Here is a 20,796-nt window from a genome sequence, read left to right on the forward strand (position 1 = left end):
CTAAATTAAGGGAGTGAGCCGAGCATGCCTTAAGATAGTCATATGGTTCAATTAAAAGGGGCTCATCCTCCACATTGGAATCAAGTGTGTCACGTAAGTGGAGTAGGTCAACATCTCTATATTTGAAAAATACCCTTGTCTCTTGATTATTAATTTAGACAGTTATCAAGATCGACTCTTCAGGAATTTGAACCGTATACTCATTAACACAATCCAACTCCTCATTCTCAGTATTCTCCACAAGCGAGTTAGGATCACTCTCCTCGCATTGTGTTTTTAGATTGGGTTGAGGCTGGGATAAACTAGCCTCTTCCTTTTCATTAAGGCACAATTCAATCACTTCTAATGATTTTCTAATGTCTGGGACGAATTGGTTGAATTGTTCTTGAGTATCCATGAATTTTTGAATTGACTCCTCTTGGATTGTTTCCGATTCAATCTCATAAGTAGGGGATCCAAAGGAGTAGTCATTAGAATCGATTGTTGGTTCATCCCTCCAATGTTGATGTTTCCACTAATCATAGTCATATGGATCATATGTGGGAGGGTTTGATGGTTGTTAGTACGCATTGTCACCCATAATGTAATCACCCATTGTTTTCTTCTTGTCGGATGGTAATAATTGTTCTCACTCCAATAATCACATAATGTTTTCTTAATCAGTGGAGTGTAATAATTCTCCCACCTATGATCGAGTAGGGACTTCTTAACCGGTGGAGCATTATATTCTGGTTGGTTCTCAATAATGATTTCAGAAAAATTTTAAGACATAAGTTGTTTCCTAACATATCATCTGACAGCCCTTCCCGATATCTCTCATCATCTAGAAGTAGATTAGCATACTTACATGTTTGCTCTTGCATGTATATGGTGAAACCCTAATTCTGAATCTAATCCAAAAAGTTTTAAAAAAAAAAATCTACAGCAATATGGAGAGCAAGTAGAGGGAAGAAGTTACCAAAAGAGAAGAACTAGAATTGAAGATCCTACAAAAACAAAACAATCAAACTATGTTAGCAATGTTAGAAGAAGAAAGAGAAGAGAAGGAAAAAAATTAAGATAAATCCTAAACAAAATTTTGAAAACTGAAAATTCCTAAAAACCCTAGATTAGAAAAAAAAATCAGAAACAAGAAAAATCTAACTTAAAACAAAAATCAAACCTAAAAAAACATAATCCTAATTGTGTTCAACACCAGTTCCTCGGCAATGGCGCCAAAAACTTGTTCATAACCCTAAGTGTAGGGTCGCGATATAGTAATGACTCGGTGAGAACGAGGTTTAAACCACAGGGAATGAGGAACACAGTCTAGAACTAATCTAAATTTAACTTGGTTGTATGGGTTTTTAATCCAGCGAGATAAAAAGAGCTTTAGATGATAAAAGACTAAGGATCTAGGAATCCACCTATAGCAATCTCAATATTAATTTATTTGATTCAACGATAACTCAATCAGAATCAAAATCCTATCCTATCCAATCGGATGATGGAGCGGTTAAAACAGAATCTGAACTTTCATTGGATTAGTTCTCAAATATCCTTCTATTTGCAATGATGGCTAGGAATTCAATCATCCACCATGCCCAGGAGACGATGGTGAATAACGACTTATAAACATTACACAATTTAAAATAAGTAAGAAGATATTTAAAGTTCTCATAACATCTACTATAATTAGAGTCACAATAAACCATAGAAAACTAAAAATATTCTTTAAATCAAACTAGAAATCAATGAAGTTCAACATAAACTTGAATCAAAGCAAAATAAATATCAAAATAAACTACAGGTTTCATCCCTTAGTCTTATCTAAGAGATTAGCCTGAGAAGATTAACATCCTAGAAGAAAAATAAAAGAAAAACTAAAAAGATCTACTAGAACCATGAAGAAATCAAAGTGGAAGAACATTGTCGGCGCTCCACCTATGCCTTCTCTCCCTTTCCAAACCCTAGAAGATACTTTGGAACATCCTAGGGACTCCTATTTATAGTTGTGAAACTCCAACTTTGAAACCGCCTCAAATTTACATAAAAAGTTATGCTTCGTTGGACCGAAGTTGGGTTCGATCGGACTAAATTTACACTGAAAATCACACTTCCTCGCTAGACAATTCTGTGGGATTTCGGTCGGACTAAAGTTAGCTTCGATCAGACCGAATTAAAGCCAAAAATTTTGCTTCTCACTAGACTGTTTTACCCGATTTCGGTCAGACCGAAGTCTGTTTCAGGACTTTTCTGTTTTAAACTCAGAATTCTAGAATATGTTTTTTCAGGCCAATTTTCAAGATTCATTTTCTTCACTTCAAACCTTCAATTCTCTTCATTCCTCACTTAATTTCCTTGGATCTTTGGCATGTGAATTCTTCATTAATGACTTCCAAATCTCCAATTCTTCATTATCTTCTTTTGAGCTCTAAATTCCTCCTTTTAAGCACATATTTATCATAAGCTTTCGAATCACCTCACATGACAAAAATGTTTGTAATTAAATTAAATTATCAATTAAATGTCAGGAAAACTAATGTAATTGAAGGGTTAAATATGTAATATTTGAGTCTTAATACTTTCCATTTCCCACCTAAAGGTGAGATGATATATTTCTTGAAAAACATTGACTTAAAATCATTCCAAGTCTACTCATGTGTAATTGGGATAGATTACAATACATTATCCCACTACAAATTAGCTTCTATGAGACCTATATCCTAAATCGTACCGTTCTGTAGGCTTCCGCGATCCTCCTAATCGAATTCCGACAACCCGCGACCTATAATCGGCATTTGTGCGCGACCCTGAGTCGCGTCCTGTCAAACTGAGTCGGCTTGACCTGAGATTTGTACCCTTGCGACCGTGCTGTTGCCGCAGTTCCAACGCCGTGTCTCACGCACCGATTCGATACCTGGACCAGGAGTTGTGGGCTCGCATATTTTCCTATGAAACACCGCACGTTGTGGATTCCAAAAGAACTCCACAACCCATCACATCAATCTATCAAACAATCGAATCAAGTACAACCCATACCCTACCCATCCCTCTCTCACCCAAAGTCAACAAAACCCTTACTCATCCCATTCCTTTCTTACCAATAAGTCAACAAGCACCATACCTCCCATGTCATACACATCACTTCTCTCTCTCTCTCCCTCATTTCATACTCCATTTTCAAGTAACTCCCTAGGGTGGACGTCCAAGCTTTCCAAGAGGAGAGCAAGTGTGGCCCACTTCCTACACCTCTCATCTCTCATCCTAGCCCTTAAAAATCCATCATCCACCATCAAAGAGAGAGCTTAGGAGCTTGGAAGATCAAGAAGCCAAGAAGGAGCGAAATCGGTAAGTGTTCATAGTATTTGATCTCATTTTTTTATTTAGGGCCCACATGGTGGGACCCATCTTGATGTATGCATTGTATAAGAGGGGCCCATAGTGGCAGGGTCCCTCCGCTACTCCATCGCTCGTCTCTCTCTCTCTCTCTCTCTCTCTCTCTCTCTCTCTCTCTCTCTCTGACATGTGGCCCACCTGATCTAGATCGTCCGATCATGAGGCTCACCATGCTGCTGCCTTTTGGCAGGCCTTGGATGAAGGACTATATATATATATATATATATATATATATATATATATATCAGCTTGATCCAAATGTATGGCCCATTGGATGTGGGACCACTGTGACTTGTGAGGCCCACCCTACACGTTTTGTACGTGTGAGGTGTAGGGGCCCAGCATAACGGATGTGTTGTATCCTCACCGTCCAAGGACTAGACGGTGAGAGGTGGGATTGGCTGGAGTACCTCACACCTGCTTTCACCTGCTTAATGACGTCAGCAAGTTTTGACGGTCTGACCATGAGATTGTATCCATCTGTCCATCTGTTTAGCACGTGGGGCCCACCCTACATGTGTGACACGTGTGGGCTGGTGGGACCCACCTTGATGTATATGTTTTATATCCACACCGTCCATCTGGATGGTGGTGTGGGACGCACTAGGATGTATGTGTTCCTCCAACCATTCATATGATTTGAGGCGTGGACCCACCCCACGCGTGTGACACGTGTGGGTAGGTGGGACCCACCTTGATTTTTGTATTGTGTATCCACCACCGTCCAGACCCAGGACGGTGAGGCCTCACCATAAAGTATGTGTTTTCACCACGTTGTCCTCCTTTTTGCAGGACGTGGGACCCACCCACATGTGCTGTACATGTGGGGTGGGGCCCACCTTGATGTATTGTGTATCCACACCCCTTGTCAGGTTGGGACGGTGGGTCCCACGCAGCAAGGTGCTACTGTTTTGACGTCAGTAAGTTCTGTGGGTCCCACCAACTATATCACGTCAGCAAGCTCTGTGGGGCCTACCGTGATGTAGCGTTTTATCTACACCATTTGTCCAGGAGGTGGGGCCCACCTGCTGTATGATCTGGGCTCACCTGATCTATACAGGCCCACCCTTGATGGATGAATTCTATCTGGACAGTGCCACGTGGAGCCTACCATTGATATATGTGTTTTATACCCCAGTCGTCCATCCGGTCCACTAGACGTGGACCCTACCACGATGTAAGTGTTTCATACGTGCTGGCCTAGGGTCTACCATGATGTAGTGTTGAATTCACACCGTCCAAGTCTAGACGGTGTTATGTAGGGCCGACTGTGATGCATGGATCTCATCCACGATATCCAGCTGACGAACATGGATCCACCGTGATCTAAATGTTTTATCCACTCAGTCTAATCCAAGGACGTGGACCACTCTATGATGTATGTATTTCGTATCCACATCGTGCATCTATGGGACCCTTGATGCATGAATTCTATCTGCACCGTCCATTTACATGGCCCCCACGTGATGTATGTGTTTTATCCAAGTTGTCCATTTGATGGGCCCATTTGGAATGAGTAGGGCCCACCTTATTTAGATGTATTCGAGGCCCAAGTAAGGGGCCCACTGTAGTATGTGAGACCCATCTGAAGTATGTGAGGCCCATTTGTTGTGTGTGAGGCCCACTATGTATGTGTGTAAATGTGGGACTCATCGTGATGTATGTATTAACTGTCCATCATGTGAGGCCCGTTGAGATTGTACACGAGGCCCTGCTGTGTGGCCCATTGTGATGTATATCAGGCCCATGTGAGCGGCCATTGTGATGTATATCAGGCCCGTGTGAGCGGCCATTGTGATGTATATTAAGCCCATTGATTCAGCCCATTGATGCGGCCCCCTTGATGTTTATGAGGCCCATTGGTGTGGCCAGTTGATGCAGCCCACTTGATACATATGAGGCCCGATGTGATGTATTTATGGCCCATGTGACAAGGCCCATTATGATGTAAATGCGGCCCACTTGATGTTTATGTGGCCCATTGGTGTGGCCAGTTGATGCGGCCCACTTGATTATATGAGGCCCGATGTGATGTATTTATGGCCCATGTGCCGAGGCCCATTGTGATGTATATGCAACCCATGAGTGAGGCCCGATGCGATGTATTTATGGCCCATGTGCCGAGGCCCATTGTGGTGTATAACAGCCCATGAGTGAGGCCCATGGTGATGTATATCGGGTCATCGTGTGAGGCCATGGGCCCACTATATGTTTGGCTCTATGAGGGCCACTCCTTGGGAGCAATGTCGGTTAAATGTCCATATTGATGGGCAATGATGGTTACATTGTGACCTTCCCTTAGGCCCTTTGTTAGGCCAATTATCGAGGTTAATTCCAATTATTGAGGCCAATCATCGAGGCCGATTCCGATTGTTGAGGCCGATTCCGATTCTGATTATCGAAGCCGATTCTGATTGTCGAGGCCGATTGTCGAGGTAGATTTCCAATTATGGAGGCTGATTCCGATTAGTGAGGCCGATTATCAAGGCCAATTCCGATTGTCAAGGGCGATTCCAATTATCGAGGCCGATTCCGATTATTGAGGCCGATTGTCGAGGCCGATTCTGATTGTCGAGGCCGATTTCGATTATTGAGGCCGATTCCGATTGTCGAGGCCAATTTCGATTGTCAAGGCCGATTCCAATTGTTAAGGCCGATTCCGATTATTGAGGCCGATTCTGATTGTCGAGGCCGATTATTGATGTTGATTATCGGTACCAGTTGTCTATACCGATTATGAGTATGTGACAGCATAGCATTATGATACATCCTCATACGCATCATCTGCATGTTTGTTATGAGATGTGATTGACCATTGCATATGTCATTAAGCAGGTTGCTGTGAGACTCCCTAATAGGCGGAGATTGTCTCACATGAGCGCATGGTATGCGCAAGATTGATGCATGACTAGATTGTATGACTCATGCATCTTGCATTGTGTATTGTGATTATTGTACGCCCTAGCGACATTAGGGCCGTAGCATCCACAGGCATGTCGTGGTCGGACAGATGGGACATCAAAAATCTATTACTAGCATCGGGCCGCCATTGATGGCCCTAGGTGAAAATTCCTAAACCTTCTTGGTACCAGAGAATGCCCCAAGGTTGAGACCGAGTGGATACATAAGCGCCCGAGTGGCGAATACCAGGAGGCCGCATCTCCCATTGTGTCATGGTCGGTTGGGAAGGTGGTGTGGCCTAACCTGCTCGAGGGTAGGGGGCATAGATAGGCTGAGTTTGACTAGCTCGTGAATGGGTCCACTATTGACGTGTCAAGTAGATATTAGCTGACTACTGGTTAGGCGGATAGTGAGGTCTCTTCCACTTGCATGGTCACACGTCAGTGGGCAGTGATTGCATATAGAGTGTACTAGACCCCGATGATGATCCCAGAAATGTACAGTACTGATATGTGGACTTATTTATTTATTCATTATCTACTCGAGTTGGTGGTGTGCAACTATTTGTTACGTGTATCTTCGCAATGGCCACGATTTCGGTTGGGGCACACGACTAACCTAAGATCAAGAGTCTACCACATTAAGTCTGACTATCCAAATTCAGGTATGGGACTAGTTTGGATAAAAGTCCTTTATAATGGACCCCATAGCTTACGATACTGCGTATTATCATCCCGACTTCACAATCCAGCTTGATCATTTCATTTGTATCGCATATTGCATTACATCCACAAGCATATGGCATTTTAGGCTACTATGTTTCTGCACTTATATGGCCTAGGCGAAGTTTATAGGATTTACATATTGCATTGTACCCTCGGCATCTGATATTTGGCTCTCTATGACTCCTCATTTGCATAGCCGATCTGTATTGCATACTCTGATATTGTATGACTCATGGACTGGTCAGTATTTTCGCTTATTCTGATATCATATGATTCATGGTCTTGCCAGTATTTTTGACATTGTATGATTACGACATTATATTGAATACTTAGCACTTCCCCTGTGCACACACCCACACCACCCTCTAAGCTTTCTATAAGCTTATGCACAATAGATGCATGCAAGTGACGTTAGGTCGCAGCAGAGTTAAGCTTAGAGCGTGGAGCTGTCTTCTTGAGCTTTGATTTTTTATATATGTATTTCCCTTTCAGCACTGTATTCAAATGTTTATATTAGTGGATATGTGATGATGATGTTGCCTTTTTAATTTGGGTATACTTGTGGTTATGCTTCTTATGAAACAAATTGATATTAAAAAAAATCCTCCTTGTAGGATCCCAGGATCAGAACTTGGTGTATGCGCATTGGGAGCCGAGAATGGGGTACTATGGAGGCTGTCGGCACCGGATTCAGTGATTGAGAAATTTGTGAGCCCGGTTTCCAAGTTTGGGGCGTGACAGCTTCCTTCTCAAAGGCATACGTTATGGGTTCCACATGTTCGGCCTTTGAGCGTCTGAAAGGCTTAATCGATATTCTATGAAGCTAATGCTTAGCCTTAATGGGGTCACAAGAGCTAGCAAATGTAGGCAGCCTCAAATGCTGAAATCGATCGAACATCTAATCGCTACGAACTGAAGGATGACTAGGAACTGGAATAGCCGATGGAACTTGCTCAGCTGACGAAGCGGGCTCCGCTGATGGGGTTGGCACTGCCGATGGAGTCAGTACCACATATGGAGTCGATATTCTATGAAGCTAAGGCTCATCTTGGATGTGGGTCATTTATCATTAACGGTTGACCTTTGATGTGGATCATCCATCATGTGGGGCCCAACTTTAATGTCCATTTTCGATCATGTAGAGCTCACATTTGATGTGGATCGTCCATCGTGTGGGCCCTCCCTTTGAAGTGGGTCGTCCATAATACCCACCCAATTTGGATGTGGGCTATTTATCATTAGGGGTCGACCTTTGATGTGGACCATCCATTAGGTGGGCCCACGTTAATATGGGTGATCTATCATGTGGGGATGACCCTTGATGTAGAATATCCATCATGTGGACCCCACCTTCAATATGGACAACAATCCAACATGTGGGGCCTCCTTTGATATGTACCGAGAGAGAGAGAGAGAGAGAGAGAGAGAGAGAGAGAGAGAGCTAGAAAAGTGAAAAGCTACAAAGCTTAAAAAAAGAAACAAAACTTATGGGACTAAGTAGTTTTAATCATGTTTACCAAACTAACTTAAGTGAAAAAGGTAACTTAATGACTTAAGTTAAAAAGTAAATTATTTGGGGCCGTTTGGTTGGTAAATTACTTTACATAAGTTACTTATGCCTCAAGTCACTTATCTTAGCTTCTACTTATTCAATAGATAAGACATACATATCGGTCAAAAAAGTAGGAAAGTATGTTTGGTTTCCAACATCAGATAAGTACTTATCCCTCAATAGGGTTCTGGCCACCATTAATATCCACCGTCCATCATGTGAGCCAAACCTTTAATGTAGATTGTTCATTATATTAGGCCCACCTTGGCCCTGTATTCAATGTGAATTGTCCAACATGTGTGGCCTACCTTCAATGTGGACTATCCACCTTACAAGGCTCACCTTCGATGTGGGCAATTCTTGTAGGCCCACCTTTAACGTAGATTGTCCTTCATGTTGGCCCACCTTCGAAGTGGGTCGTCCATCAAGCAGGGCACACATTAGATATGGGTCATTCATTATTAGGGGCTGACCTTCGATGTGAATTGTCCTCATGTGGGGCCCACCTTTAATATCTACCGCCCATCATGTAGAGCCCACCTTTGATGTGGACCATTCCTTGTGTGAGTCCCACCTTCAATGTGGGTCGTTGATCATGTGGGACCCACCTTGGATGTGGGCCATTCATCATCAGGAGTCGACCTTTGATGTGGACTGACCGTTATGCGGGGCCCAACTTGATGTGGGTCATCCATCATGTGGGGCCCACCTTTAATGTTATTGTCCATCACATGGGGCCATATTACATATCCACCACCAAATGTGGGACCCACCTTTGATATGGACTGTCCATCATGTGTGCTCCACCTTCAATGTGGGTGGTCCATCTATGGGGCCCGCTTTAGATGTGGGCCATGCATCATTAGGGGCCTACCTTTGATGTGGGCAATTCATTATGCCACCTTGATGTGGGTCATACATAATGTGGGCCCACCTTGGTTGCAGACCCTCCATCGCATGGGCCCACCTTTGATGTGGACTGCCCATCATGTGGGGCCTCCTTTGATATGTACCATCCATCACATGAAGAGAGAAGTAGAAAAGCAAGGAAAAAAAACTTAAGAAGATAAATAACTTTTCATCACATAAGTTACTTTTATAATGATGTTTACTAAACTAACTTAAGTTAAAAATATAATTTATTAACTTAACATAAGCTAAAAAGTTACTTACTGAGTGGTATCCAATCCGGCACTTGGTAGTATCTAAACATACCCTAAAGATCATGCATGGTTGGAATTCTCAATGCATTCTGAACTAATCATCAAGGATCGAGCATCTTGGTTAGTTTCAATGCCCACCTGTATATCATATCACATAATTCCACCTCCCAAATTGTATATAATGCCAACTTTTACGCTGTCGCTTTTGCTTCTCTGTGATGGTGTATTTTGTTGGCCTCCTCACTAGTTGAACAACACCCATTGTCGAAATTTCTATCACGTGAACAACACCTATTCTGGCCTCCGAAACTCGACATGAGCTTGTTATTTATCAGAACATCGACAACGAGGAACTAAATTCTTCTTCTACCTTGTCTGGGTCTGTTTTCAAGAAAAGATTCTTTGTCAGAATGGTGTTCATCCACAACATTGTCCACATCAATCCATCCATCTGATAGAATGCTACTTGCATGATTTTGCAGCGAAAACTTTGAAGTCCCGTACCCAAAATCAATCTTATCAAGATTTCGATTCATGAGAGAGCACAATTTCATTAACAGCCCTCTTTTGCGATTCATTTTAGCCCAACCAACTCAGCCCAGCCCAGCACAGCCCGACTTTATATGTACATGTCAGACTTGGTCTCAACTCATTTTAGCCCAACCAACCCAGCCCAGCTCAGCGTACATGTCATATATCTTACAAATGAATCAAGATCCTCTGCTTGCCACAAACAAAAATTCTCATAACTGACGTTGTCAGCACTGCTGCATTAAATGCAGTGTAATGACATGGCCTAATAAAATTGCAACAAACATGAATTTTTTGTCTGTGGCAAGCAGAGGAAATAGATTCCTTACAAATATGCCATTCCAATAGTCGGTAAGTAAACTCATCCTTCTCAAACGTAGACAGTGGTTCCATTCCTTTAAAATGTCTATTTCTTTGTGCATGTCTAGCCCCCTCGATCAGCTGATACATTAATGAACATTCAAGTGGGAAATATTCAAGGTGGGTTGAGTCAGATCAGGCCCAACCCAACCAATTTTATTTTCAGGCTTGGGCTTGGGCGGGCATGGACCTTGTGCCTTAACTGTCACTATGGGCCTTGGGTCTAACTTGGCCCAGCCCAAACCTGGTCCATTGCCACCACTATTTATAATAGATCACCAATGAAGAAAATGCCAATCAAGTCTCATAATTTTTTTCAATATCAATCATCTCCAAAATAGTTTCTATTGTCAGTAACTCCTACATCTTCCCAAGACCAAAAAAAAAAAAAAAGAAGGAAAAATAATAATAATAATAACAAGACACATACTCATCAATCAAGCCCGATGCTCCACCAGGTAAGATCTATTGAGGTATCTTAGATTTTATTTCTCCAACTAAGAAAGATTTAATGATGTAAAATGGGGATGTTACTACCGTAAAGAAACCCTAAAAATTATCATGTAAATAGACTGTAGGTTAAAAGTATACAACAATAGCATTACAACCCAAGGGCTGACACCCATCACATTGATGGAACTGCAGAAAAATCACCACAACCTTATATCCAAATTGCCACACATTAAAGAAAACAAAACAAAACAAAAACAAAAACAAAAACAAAAAACAAAACAAACAATAATACATGAGACAAACAAATATTGGTCACGTGACGGTGGGATGTGAGGAGGAATTGTAGGGATCTACTCATCAACAACCATAGTCTTTGACGTGCTTTCTTGTGCAGGCCGACTGTTTGGTGATATCAACTGTTGATCTGATGAGCATTGCTTTCATGTGTGGGGCCAAGTGTTGGGTGATCTCAACTGTTGATCTTATGATCTCTCCCTCCCTCCCTCTCTCTCCCTCCCTCCCTCTCCCTCTCCCCCCTACCATAGACCACCATATTGAAATGATCTGGTCTCCAGTCTGGGAACTTTCCAGGGTATCCCCCATCAGACCAACAGTTTGGATAATCTAATCAGGAACCACGTGTACCAAATTCACCATTTCAGAAGACTATACAATGCTGGTAAGTAGGGTCCTATAATTCTCAGGAAGAAAGATGCAACTTTCTATAACTACATCGTGGCTTTGGTTGCATTGCTAGAAATGTCATATGCTTTCTGCTGAACATGGCTGCTGTCAAAATACCATGAAGAAGTGTTCAGACCAGAAAATGGGTCCAGATAAAAACCCAAATAAGAAATCAGTGGGTCTGCTCGGGACTTATCAATGACAAATCTTACCCACTGTGATTTTACCAAGGTAAATCGTATCAGCCTTTTGTATCCCACAGTCGTGCCATTTATTATTGTCCGCCATTCTCCTTCAGTTAGAAAATCAAGATGGAACTCAATAACTCGCTGCCCCATCTGAATCGGCTCCTGAACTTGCAGGACATTGAATGGTGACAGTTGCCCAAGGTCCATGTATATTGCCCAAATAGATTGACCCTCCTCAGGAGCCCAGTAACTGTAGATACCTTCTTTTAGGACATTGTAAGGGCTGAACCGAGGGTCTGCAATGCCTCCACGTGTGTTGTTTGCAGTAACAGAAGCGTTCTCTGCCAAGTTATTGGAGAATATGATGCGCCGGAGCTCAGCGAAATCTTGGAGCACTTGGATGTCTTCATCCGATATCAGACCGGAAGAATTAGGGGGCACGTTTAGTAACAAGAGACAGTTCCTGCCCACTGATCTGTAATATAGATCGAGCAGGGTGGCCGCAGATTTAGGGTGTTCCGAGCTGTGCCAAAACCAGCCGGGCCTAATGGACACATCACACTCAGCAGGAACCCAATCATGTCCTAGAGGATCTCCGTCACGTGAATACCTATTGCATACAAAAGGTCTTAGTTTCTTGAAACATTGTGATGGGTGTAAGAGTCTATCAACAACTGCAAGGATTACTTTTAGGGCCTGTTTGATTTTCCAAATCGCATGTAAATGCAATGGGACATAGTAATTATTACTACTTCACATGTTTGAAAATGCATTTGCATTTCTGTCTTCAAAACCGAGTCAAAAAGACTGGTTTAAATTTCTGGGCCCCACCATGATATATATGATATATCTGAGGTGTCCATCAGTTTTAGCGTCACATTTTAAGGCATGAGACAAAAAATGAGCCTGATCCAACACTCAGTTGGCCCACACTACAGGAAACAGTGGCACTGATATGTTTTTAACGGTAGATATTCGATTCCCTAAATCTTGTAGTGTGGCCCACTTGAGCTTTGTATCAGCCTCATTTTTTTGGTCAAGCCCTAAATTCAGCTGGCATAATAGATGGACGGTGTGGATAAGACACAGACATCATGGCGGGCCCCACATATATTTCAGTCTCCTCGGGTTTAGAGCTCAAAAAAGTAAGTGTCAAATCAAATATCAATAACAATGCTGTAATTAACCAGTAAAATAATTATTACTCACTTGCAGTGTATTTACCAAATCTTTGGAAAATCAAACACGCCCTTAAGATTAAAATGCACATATGAGGATATTGTCCTCTACTATTATGTGAATATGGTGCTTCCTTCTCACATATCTAGAGAGGAGGAAACATTCTCAAAATGGACAGTTTTAAGTACTTCTAAAATAAGATCTTTTACACGATATATTTGGCAACATAAATCATCAACGTCCATCAAATTCTAGTTCTTATGGATTTTCCTCACTCCCCAGATAGGTATTAGATACAAGCAGCAAAGATTACAAAGATGATCATGGAATTGGGAAAAATCAATTATAGATCAAGTGACTGCTACTATAGCATCGGATAAATAAAACATAGACATGCTCATTCACAGGGCAGCTTCCAATTAATGAAGAACTACTACGTGTAGAAGTACGAGAGAAGCACAACTTTCACTTTACTCTTGAAATGCAACGAGTGGATTACATAAACAAAATAACATACACGTGTACAGAATCTACCTACATGTTAGAACCATAGTTAAGGGGTTAATGGCTTGATATAACCATAGTGACAAATCCCATTCTCAGCAATTTCTTGGCATGGAAATTCTCAGGAGATTTTTCTAATATTGAGAGTTTTCTCAGGATATTATTGGGAAAATCTCACCAGAAATAAAATATTAAAAAATTATCTATCATAAATTTCTAAATAAGTTAAATATTTAAATATATTCATATAAAAAATTCCTAAATATTTTTATTATTTCTCAGGTTAATATCACGATAAAAACATGTTTTAAAACCTGCCTGGATTTTGAAAATCTGGTGATGTTTGTCACACTGGATATCACAAATGATTTAAGCTATTACAGAATAAAATGCTCAATACAAAACCATCCGAATAGGCAGATAATGGCTTCTCCAATCTTAAAAAAGGAGTTACGGGATCCTGCTCATCAGCAAAAGTACAGATTGCTGATATTCAGTCCATATATGGGCCCTGGTTAAGTGATCCAAATGGTCAATTTGATTGGTCCACAGTAGACATCAGATCCTCAGAAAAATCTTTCAGATTGAGATATTGTGACTCTTTGATCAATGTCCGGTATGGAGGTTTTAGGATAGTTTTAAACAGAACATAAAGGTTGCTTCATAACAGTATGAAAGTTTAGGGTATGGATGATGTATTCCCTCTTACGGCAAAGCATGGACTCATTTTTGAGATTGTGTTATGTTTGTGGATGCATTTGGTTGCACCAGATAGCATGAAATATCATGATATTTCATGATTAACAAATTCAATTTGGTACAAAATATCATGAAACTTAATGATTTTTGGTGTCACCAAATGCACCTGGAAACCCTTCTTTTTTCAATATGAAGATCTTTCCTATCCAATACTTCATGTGTAAATTCTATTATCAAATATGATTACTGGAAAATCAGTTTTATTAGAATTCTACATCTGAATGCTGGCAATCGGTAGAGGTGTACACGAACTGAGCTAGCTTGGTTAGCTCACTCGACTCGACTTGAAAAAGCTCAATTCGACTCGGTTCGAAGCTGAGTTCAAGCTGATTTTTTGAGCTCGGAAATGAGTTTGAGCCGAGCTCGAGCTGGCCCCAGCTCGACTCGACTCGGATCGAACCCAGCTCGAATCGAACTCAGATCGAACCAGTTCGCTGACTCGGTTACTTTGATATTGATGTTGCTCACCAAGTGTTTGATGAAATGACTCATCAAAGTGTGGCTGGTGGCAAGGAAGGTATGTATATGAAACCAATACCCTTTTTTTCTTGATTTTTATGTTGATTAGAAGGTGTTTGATAAAATACCTGTAAAACCATTGCTGCTGTCTTAAATATAGTGAGATTTTGAAGGTGCAGTCCAGGTTTTGTGAAAATGCTGCACAGGCGAACTCAGCTCGATTTTGGCTCGAACTAGCTTGAGCTGCTGAACGAACTGAGCCGAGCTGGCCAGTCAGGCTCGAGGACCAAGCCGAGCCGAGTTCGAGCTGAGGTCAGCTAGTGGCCGAGCCAAGTCAAGCTGAGGCCAGCTTGACTCAATTCGACTCGATGTACACCCCTAGCAACCGGTTCATCATCATCTAAGCCTTATCCCAACTAATTAGGGTCAGCTAAATGAATACTTTTCCACCATTCCACTCTATCAAGGGCCATAACTTCAAGGAGACCATAGGTCATTAAGTCTTTTAGCTTCTACCTAGGTTCCGATGCCAAGCGTCACTATAGGGAACACCCTAGCATGAGTTTGGAATGTCATTGTCTGGACTCGTGATGGAAGTTATGGCTTTAAGTTTGATACCGCTTGCCAACCCGAGGGGTCATTTGGATGCATGTAAAATCCTTAAGTTGTAAAGGGATTACGGAGACTGACTGGATAGCTGCATCTGCCTGTGAAAGCTTTACAGGCTATGAATACATTACAACTTTTGGCTGCAATCTGAAACCAGGCAAAAAGCCATGTTTCAAATTGTGGGTAAAACCTTTACAGTTAAAAAGACCTTATACATGCTAGAAAATAACGGTTGATACACACTCATGATGTGTGGTGGCCACCATAATATGTACCGTAAATCTAATTTGTCCATGTGCTTCCCTTGATGGTATCCTATGGCCAAAAAAAAAAAAAAAATCAGCTTGAATCATGGTGTGCCAAAACGGTTACGTATCGGCCGTACGTAACGGTAACGGTGGGAACCGTTACGCGTTTCGGGGTCGTATCGGCCGTTACCGGTTTTTGTACCCTTATCGGCCGATACGGGCCCGTTACGGGCCCGTATCGGCCGAATAATGGTAACTTTTTTTTTTTCATTTTAAGCTCTGTTTTTGCTGTTTTTTTGAAACCTCTTGCTTCCAAACTGTTTCTCACTCCCTCTACTACTAATTTCGACCAACCTTAGCTAGGTATTTGAGATAAAAACACATTATATTACGGATTTTCATGAATCAAAGCTCGGTAGGTCATTTTTCAGAAATTCGTCAAAAATAGGTATTTATATTATTTTTAATATGTTTTGCTGTTTTAATCTTGCCATATGATGTGTTAATCATAGTAGAACATGTTAATATGCATTTTACAGATTTGGGGTGCCATTTAATAATTTTTTTATATTTTTTTCTATTTACACATGAATTTTGGCCCTTTTTTAAAAAATTTGAAAAATCAATTTTTAATGGTTGTTTTGCTGTTTTAATCATGTCATTTGATGTGTTAATCATAGTAGAACATTTTAATGTGCATTTTACAGATTTGGGGTGCCATTTTATATTTTTTTATATTTTTTTCTATTTACGCATTTATTTTGGCCCTTTTTTTGAAAATTCGAAAAATCATTTTTTAATGATTCTTTTGCTGTTTTAATGATGCCATATGATGTGTTAATCATAGTAGAACATGTTAATGTGTATTTTACAGATTTGGGGTGCCATTTTATATTTTTTTTTCTATTTACGCATTTATTTTGGCCCTTTTTTGAAAATTCGAAAAATCAATTTTTAATGATTCTTTTGCTGTTTTAATGATGCCATATGATGTGTTAATCATAGTAGAACATGTTAATGTGCATTTTAAATATTTGGGGTGCCATTTTATATTTTTTTTAATATTTTTTTCTATTTACGCATTTATTTCGGCCCTTTTTTGAAAATTCGAAAAATCATTTTTTAATGATTCTTTTGCTGTTTTAATGATGTCATATGATGTATTAATCATAGTAGAGCATGTTAATGTACATTTTACATATTTGGGGTGCCATTTTATTTTATTTTTTATATTTTTTTTATTTACGCATGAATTTTGACCCTCAAAAATAATTGCAAACACCTAAATGTAAGATATTTTCATATTACATTCATTCTAATATATCTATCATTGATAGTAGATAGTTAGAAAATTAAATATATGATTTTTGTAGTCAAATTCAGGTTATCTGGTTCATAAATTCATCAGACAGTCCGATACAACTTCTCACCAAAGAGTAGACCGTTACACCACCATAAACATGTTCCAATTTATAAACGAATGCATATTTGGAATGCTTAGAATATTCCGGATTTAATCCATATTTTTTTCATATTTTTTTGGGAAAAAAAAAAAATTTTGCGCTGTTACGGGCCATTATGCCCCCATATCGCCGTTATGCCCCCGTATCCGTATCGGTTTCGGAGGGCACCGTTACACCAACCAATACCGATACGGGACACCTTGGCTTGAATGATCATCAAATGGACCACATGACGGAAGGATGGGACGTCCACTATTAAAAACTTTCAGATTGCATTTGAGGCCCACAGTGATGGGTGGAGGGCATCCAATCTATCCAGAGCATGCATGCTTTGATGCTCTCTTAGGGCCCCAAACAAAATTAAGTCATTTTCATGTGATTTGCCAATTTTGGCAGGATTTACCGTCCCAAGCTCTATGTGGTGTGAATACCTACTTTATATATTGTAAACACTTTACAGGTTAGCCAAACACATAATCTGTTTACCTGTAAACAGAAAGCCAAACAGAATAGCATGTAAACAGTTTACACCTGAAACTCTTTTCAGGTGTAAAGTGCTTACAACTTCAAACTTTACAGGCATCCACACGACCCCTGACACAACCCTTCTTTATCCAGGCTTGGGACAGGCAATGAGAACACAAAATTCTCACAAGCACAATGTAATGAGAACACAACCCCTTTTTTTGTCTGTTTTCCTGTTTATCTTGGGTTGCTTTGCTCCCTTGAATATTTTCAATCTTCAAAAAGAAAAATCACAATCAAGTTTTACATACAGTTGCACATGTACAGCTCTAGATGCATATCCTATACTCTAACATATCCTAACAGCTTAAACCTTTATTAGAACAAGAAGAAGAGAATACAAGGAAGGAGCATACACAAAACGGATGATGAGGGATCACTTTAATTACTCTTTATTATTTTTAAGTCCAGACTGATATGTATTAAGGAAAACCTTCACCTTCCGAAGAGACTTTTCCGCCATTAAGAAACAACAGGGTGTCATCAGCGTAACATGATCTGGCACAAATCCTTCAATATATATATATATATATATATATATATATATATATATATATATATATATATATATATCAAATTCAACCGAGATTGTCTCCTTTCTTGATTTCCTGCAATGGGAATACATCTGTACTGGTTTGACACCAAAGAATCTAGTGGTGCAATGCACTGGGAACATGTTGCTGTGACTCCTTCAGGCCTCATGTGATATGATCCAACATAGATAATCCTATCTCTTTTATGTCCTGTCTTATTCTGGTCTTGAATTTCAGATTTTTGCAATTATATTGTTTCAGTTCTGGTTGCACCAGGGAGACTCACAGATGCAGAGATAAAAATACCCTGCTCAAAGATGAGTTCTATTAGAACTGTGAGATCTGACAGGCGTTTCCTAAAACCAGGCCAAGCCAATGTCGGAGGCAAGGGATGAGGCCAGAAGCATGCAAGCTCACCTAAGCACATTGGGTAGAAGTACAAAGCTAGCCTGTTGAAAATAGCAGGACATGATTGAATCGGGTAAGCTAACAAGGAAGAAGACAACAGAAACAGAAAGGCTATTGTGAATCAGAGCAAAGCTTCTGCTTTATCTGGGTTCATTGTCTTAAAAGAAAAACAACGATCCTCATTTTATAGACAAATGCTTAATTCAATTAAGGGTGAATTCTGGTGCTCATGGCAGCCAAATCATTCAGTTGTGGCCTATCAAAAGCTCCCACACAGCACTAATGATGGACTCTCCTTGGTCAGCGACAAGCGTAACTAAGGGTGTACATGAACTGAGCTAGCTCGGTTAGCTTGCTCGACTCGACTCGAAAAAGCTCGATTCAACTCGGTTCAAAGCTGAGTTCGAGCCGAGTCGAGCTGATTTTTTGAGCTCGAAAATGAGTTCGAGCTGGCCCCAGCTCGACTCGACTCGGATCAAACCCAACTCGAATCGAACTCGGATCGAACCGGTTCAGTGACTCAGTTACTTTGATATTGATGTTGCTCACGAAGTGTTTGATGAAATGACTCAACGAAGTGTGGCTGGTGGCAAGGAAGGTATGTATATGAAACAAATACCCTTTTTTCTTGATTTTTATGTTGCTTAGAAGGTGTTTGATAAAATACCTGTAAAACCACTCCTGCTGTTTTACATACAGTGAGATTTTGAAGGTGCAGTCCATGTGTTTGTGAAAATGCTGCACAGGCGAACTCGGCTCGAACTGGCCCAAGCTGCTGACCAAACCGAGCCAAGCTGAGTTCAAGCTGGGTTCAGCTAGTGGCCGAGCCGAGTCGAGCTGAGGCCAGCTCGACTCGGTTCGACTCGATGTACACCCCTAAGCGTAACCTCTAGGTTAGCTGATCCAATCAGAATAACAATTCTGCATGGCTGGTACACATGGCAAGGTTGCAAGGTGACCACTTGAATGGAAGAAGCTCCCTTAAAGGTGACATGTACTTTGCAGCTAATAGGTTCAACTTTTCATGTGCTCCATCCATGTTGACAAGCTACCTGGAAAGACTGGCAAAGGACAAAATCATTATCTTTATCAAGAAAAGCCCAAGTACTAGCTGACCCACTCACTGAAGTACAACTAACCAAAGCGTATAAGATAGTGAGAACAAGCATCATCAGGTCTAGAGCACAGCTATAAGTCCCAGTCCATCAAACAAGAAAATGATGAGAATCCTCTAGGAAATGAAGAGATCAAAACTAAGGATCCTCAATGGAGATGGGAGCTAGCTGACCACTACCTCCATAACTCGACCTTGAAATCCATTGGAGGTGCAAAAGTACTTGCCTTGGTGTTGAGCAGCCTAGAGGTCCCCCTTTGGTACATAAGACACCTCAAGTATAAAGTCCCGAGAACAGAAGGGGATCATAGTTGCAGCAAAGAAGTGAAATGATAATTGCCTTAGGTGTTAAAACACAGCTTCATTCGACGCCCAAGGCAATGATGATTATGGTGAGAGGCCTTGCAAAGTAACCCCATCATTAGTTGCATGAGGTGTGAAGCGAAGCAGCAACAGATTTGGATGTGGGAGCATGAGAGCATTTGTAAATGTTATCAAGTATAAAAAGCTATGAAGCAGAAGCAGGATCACCAGTCAGAAGCACGATTTGAGCAGGAGTGGCACCTTGCTGGAAGGATCCTGCAGGCTGCAACTAAGTTTTAGACACCTTAAGGCGCATCAGCCACAGAGCCCCCACACTAATTGTTATTATTGGAGGTGATCCGTACGCCAAAGAAAAAAGCTAGCAGTTGACAGCTCTAGCAAGTAAACCAATTGAAGTAGGAAAGGTGTGTTGACGAAGAGGTACTGGGTTAATGAAGAACATGATAGAAGGGATGTAGGCTGACAACTTTTCGGCAGACCATACGATGGCCACTGCATGTTTAGGGTTGCCAACAGGCCAAGCCCAGGCTTAGCGGATGCCAAATTTTGAAGGCCCAGCTAGAAAGTCTTAACAACTTCAATTTAATAATAGATCCTGCAACCTGTCCATGCCCAACAATTGCCACCATACATGTCTGACTCGGAGAGACTGAGCTGATACTTATTAATGGCAGCTAGCTTCAGCACCAATGCTACTTTCTATATAAGGGTGAGAGGGAACCACTCACTTTTGCAA

General features: G+C 41.0%; 1 protein-coding gene across 1 annotated transcript in view; it reads right to left on the bottom strand.

Annotated features, from left to right (window-relative positions):
- Window positions 1-11,168: 11,168 nt before the first annotated feature.
- The window catches only part of LOC131228575 (alpha-L-fucosidase 1), a 52,435-nt gene continuing 42,807 nt past the window's right edge, over window positions 11,169-20,796 (bottom strand). The window contains exon 3 of the mRNA XM_058224330.1: window positions 11,169-12,545. Within this exon, the coding sequence (XP_058080313.1) occupies window positions 11,792-12,545 (754 nt within the window). The 3' untranslated portion in view covers window positions 11,169-11,791. The remainder of the gene's footprint in view (window positions 12,546-20,796) is intronic.

The sequence above is a fragment of the Magnolia sinica genome, chromosome 16 (assembly GCF_029962835.1).
Source record: "Magnolia sinica isolate HGM2019 chromosome 16, MsV1, whole genome shotgun sequence".
Classification (NCBI taxonomy): domain Eukaryota; kingdom Viridiplantae; phylum Streptophyta; class Magnoliopsida; order Magnoliales; family Magnoliaceae; genus Magnolia; species Magnolia sinica.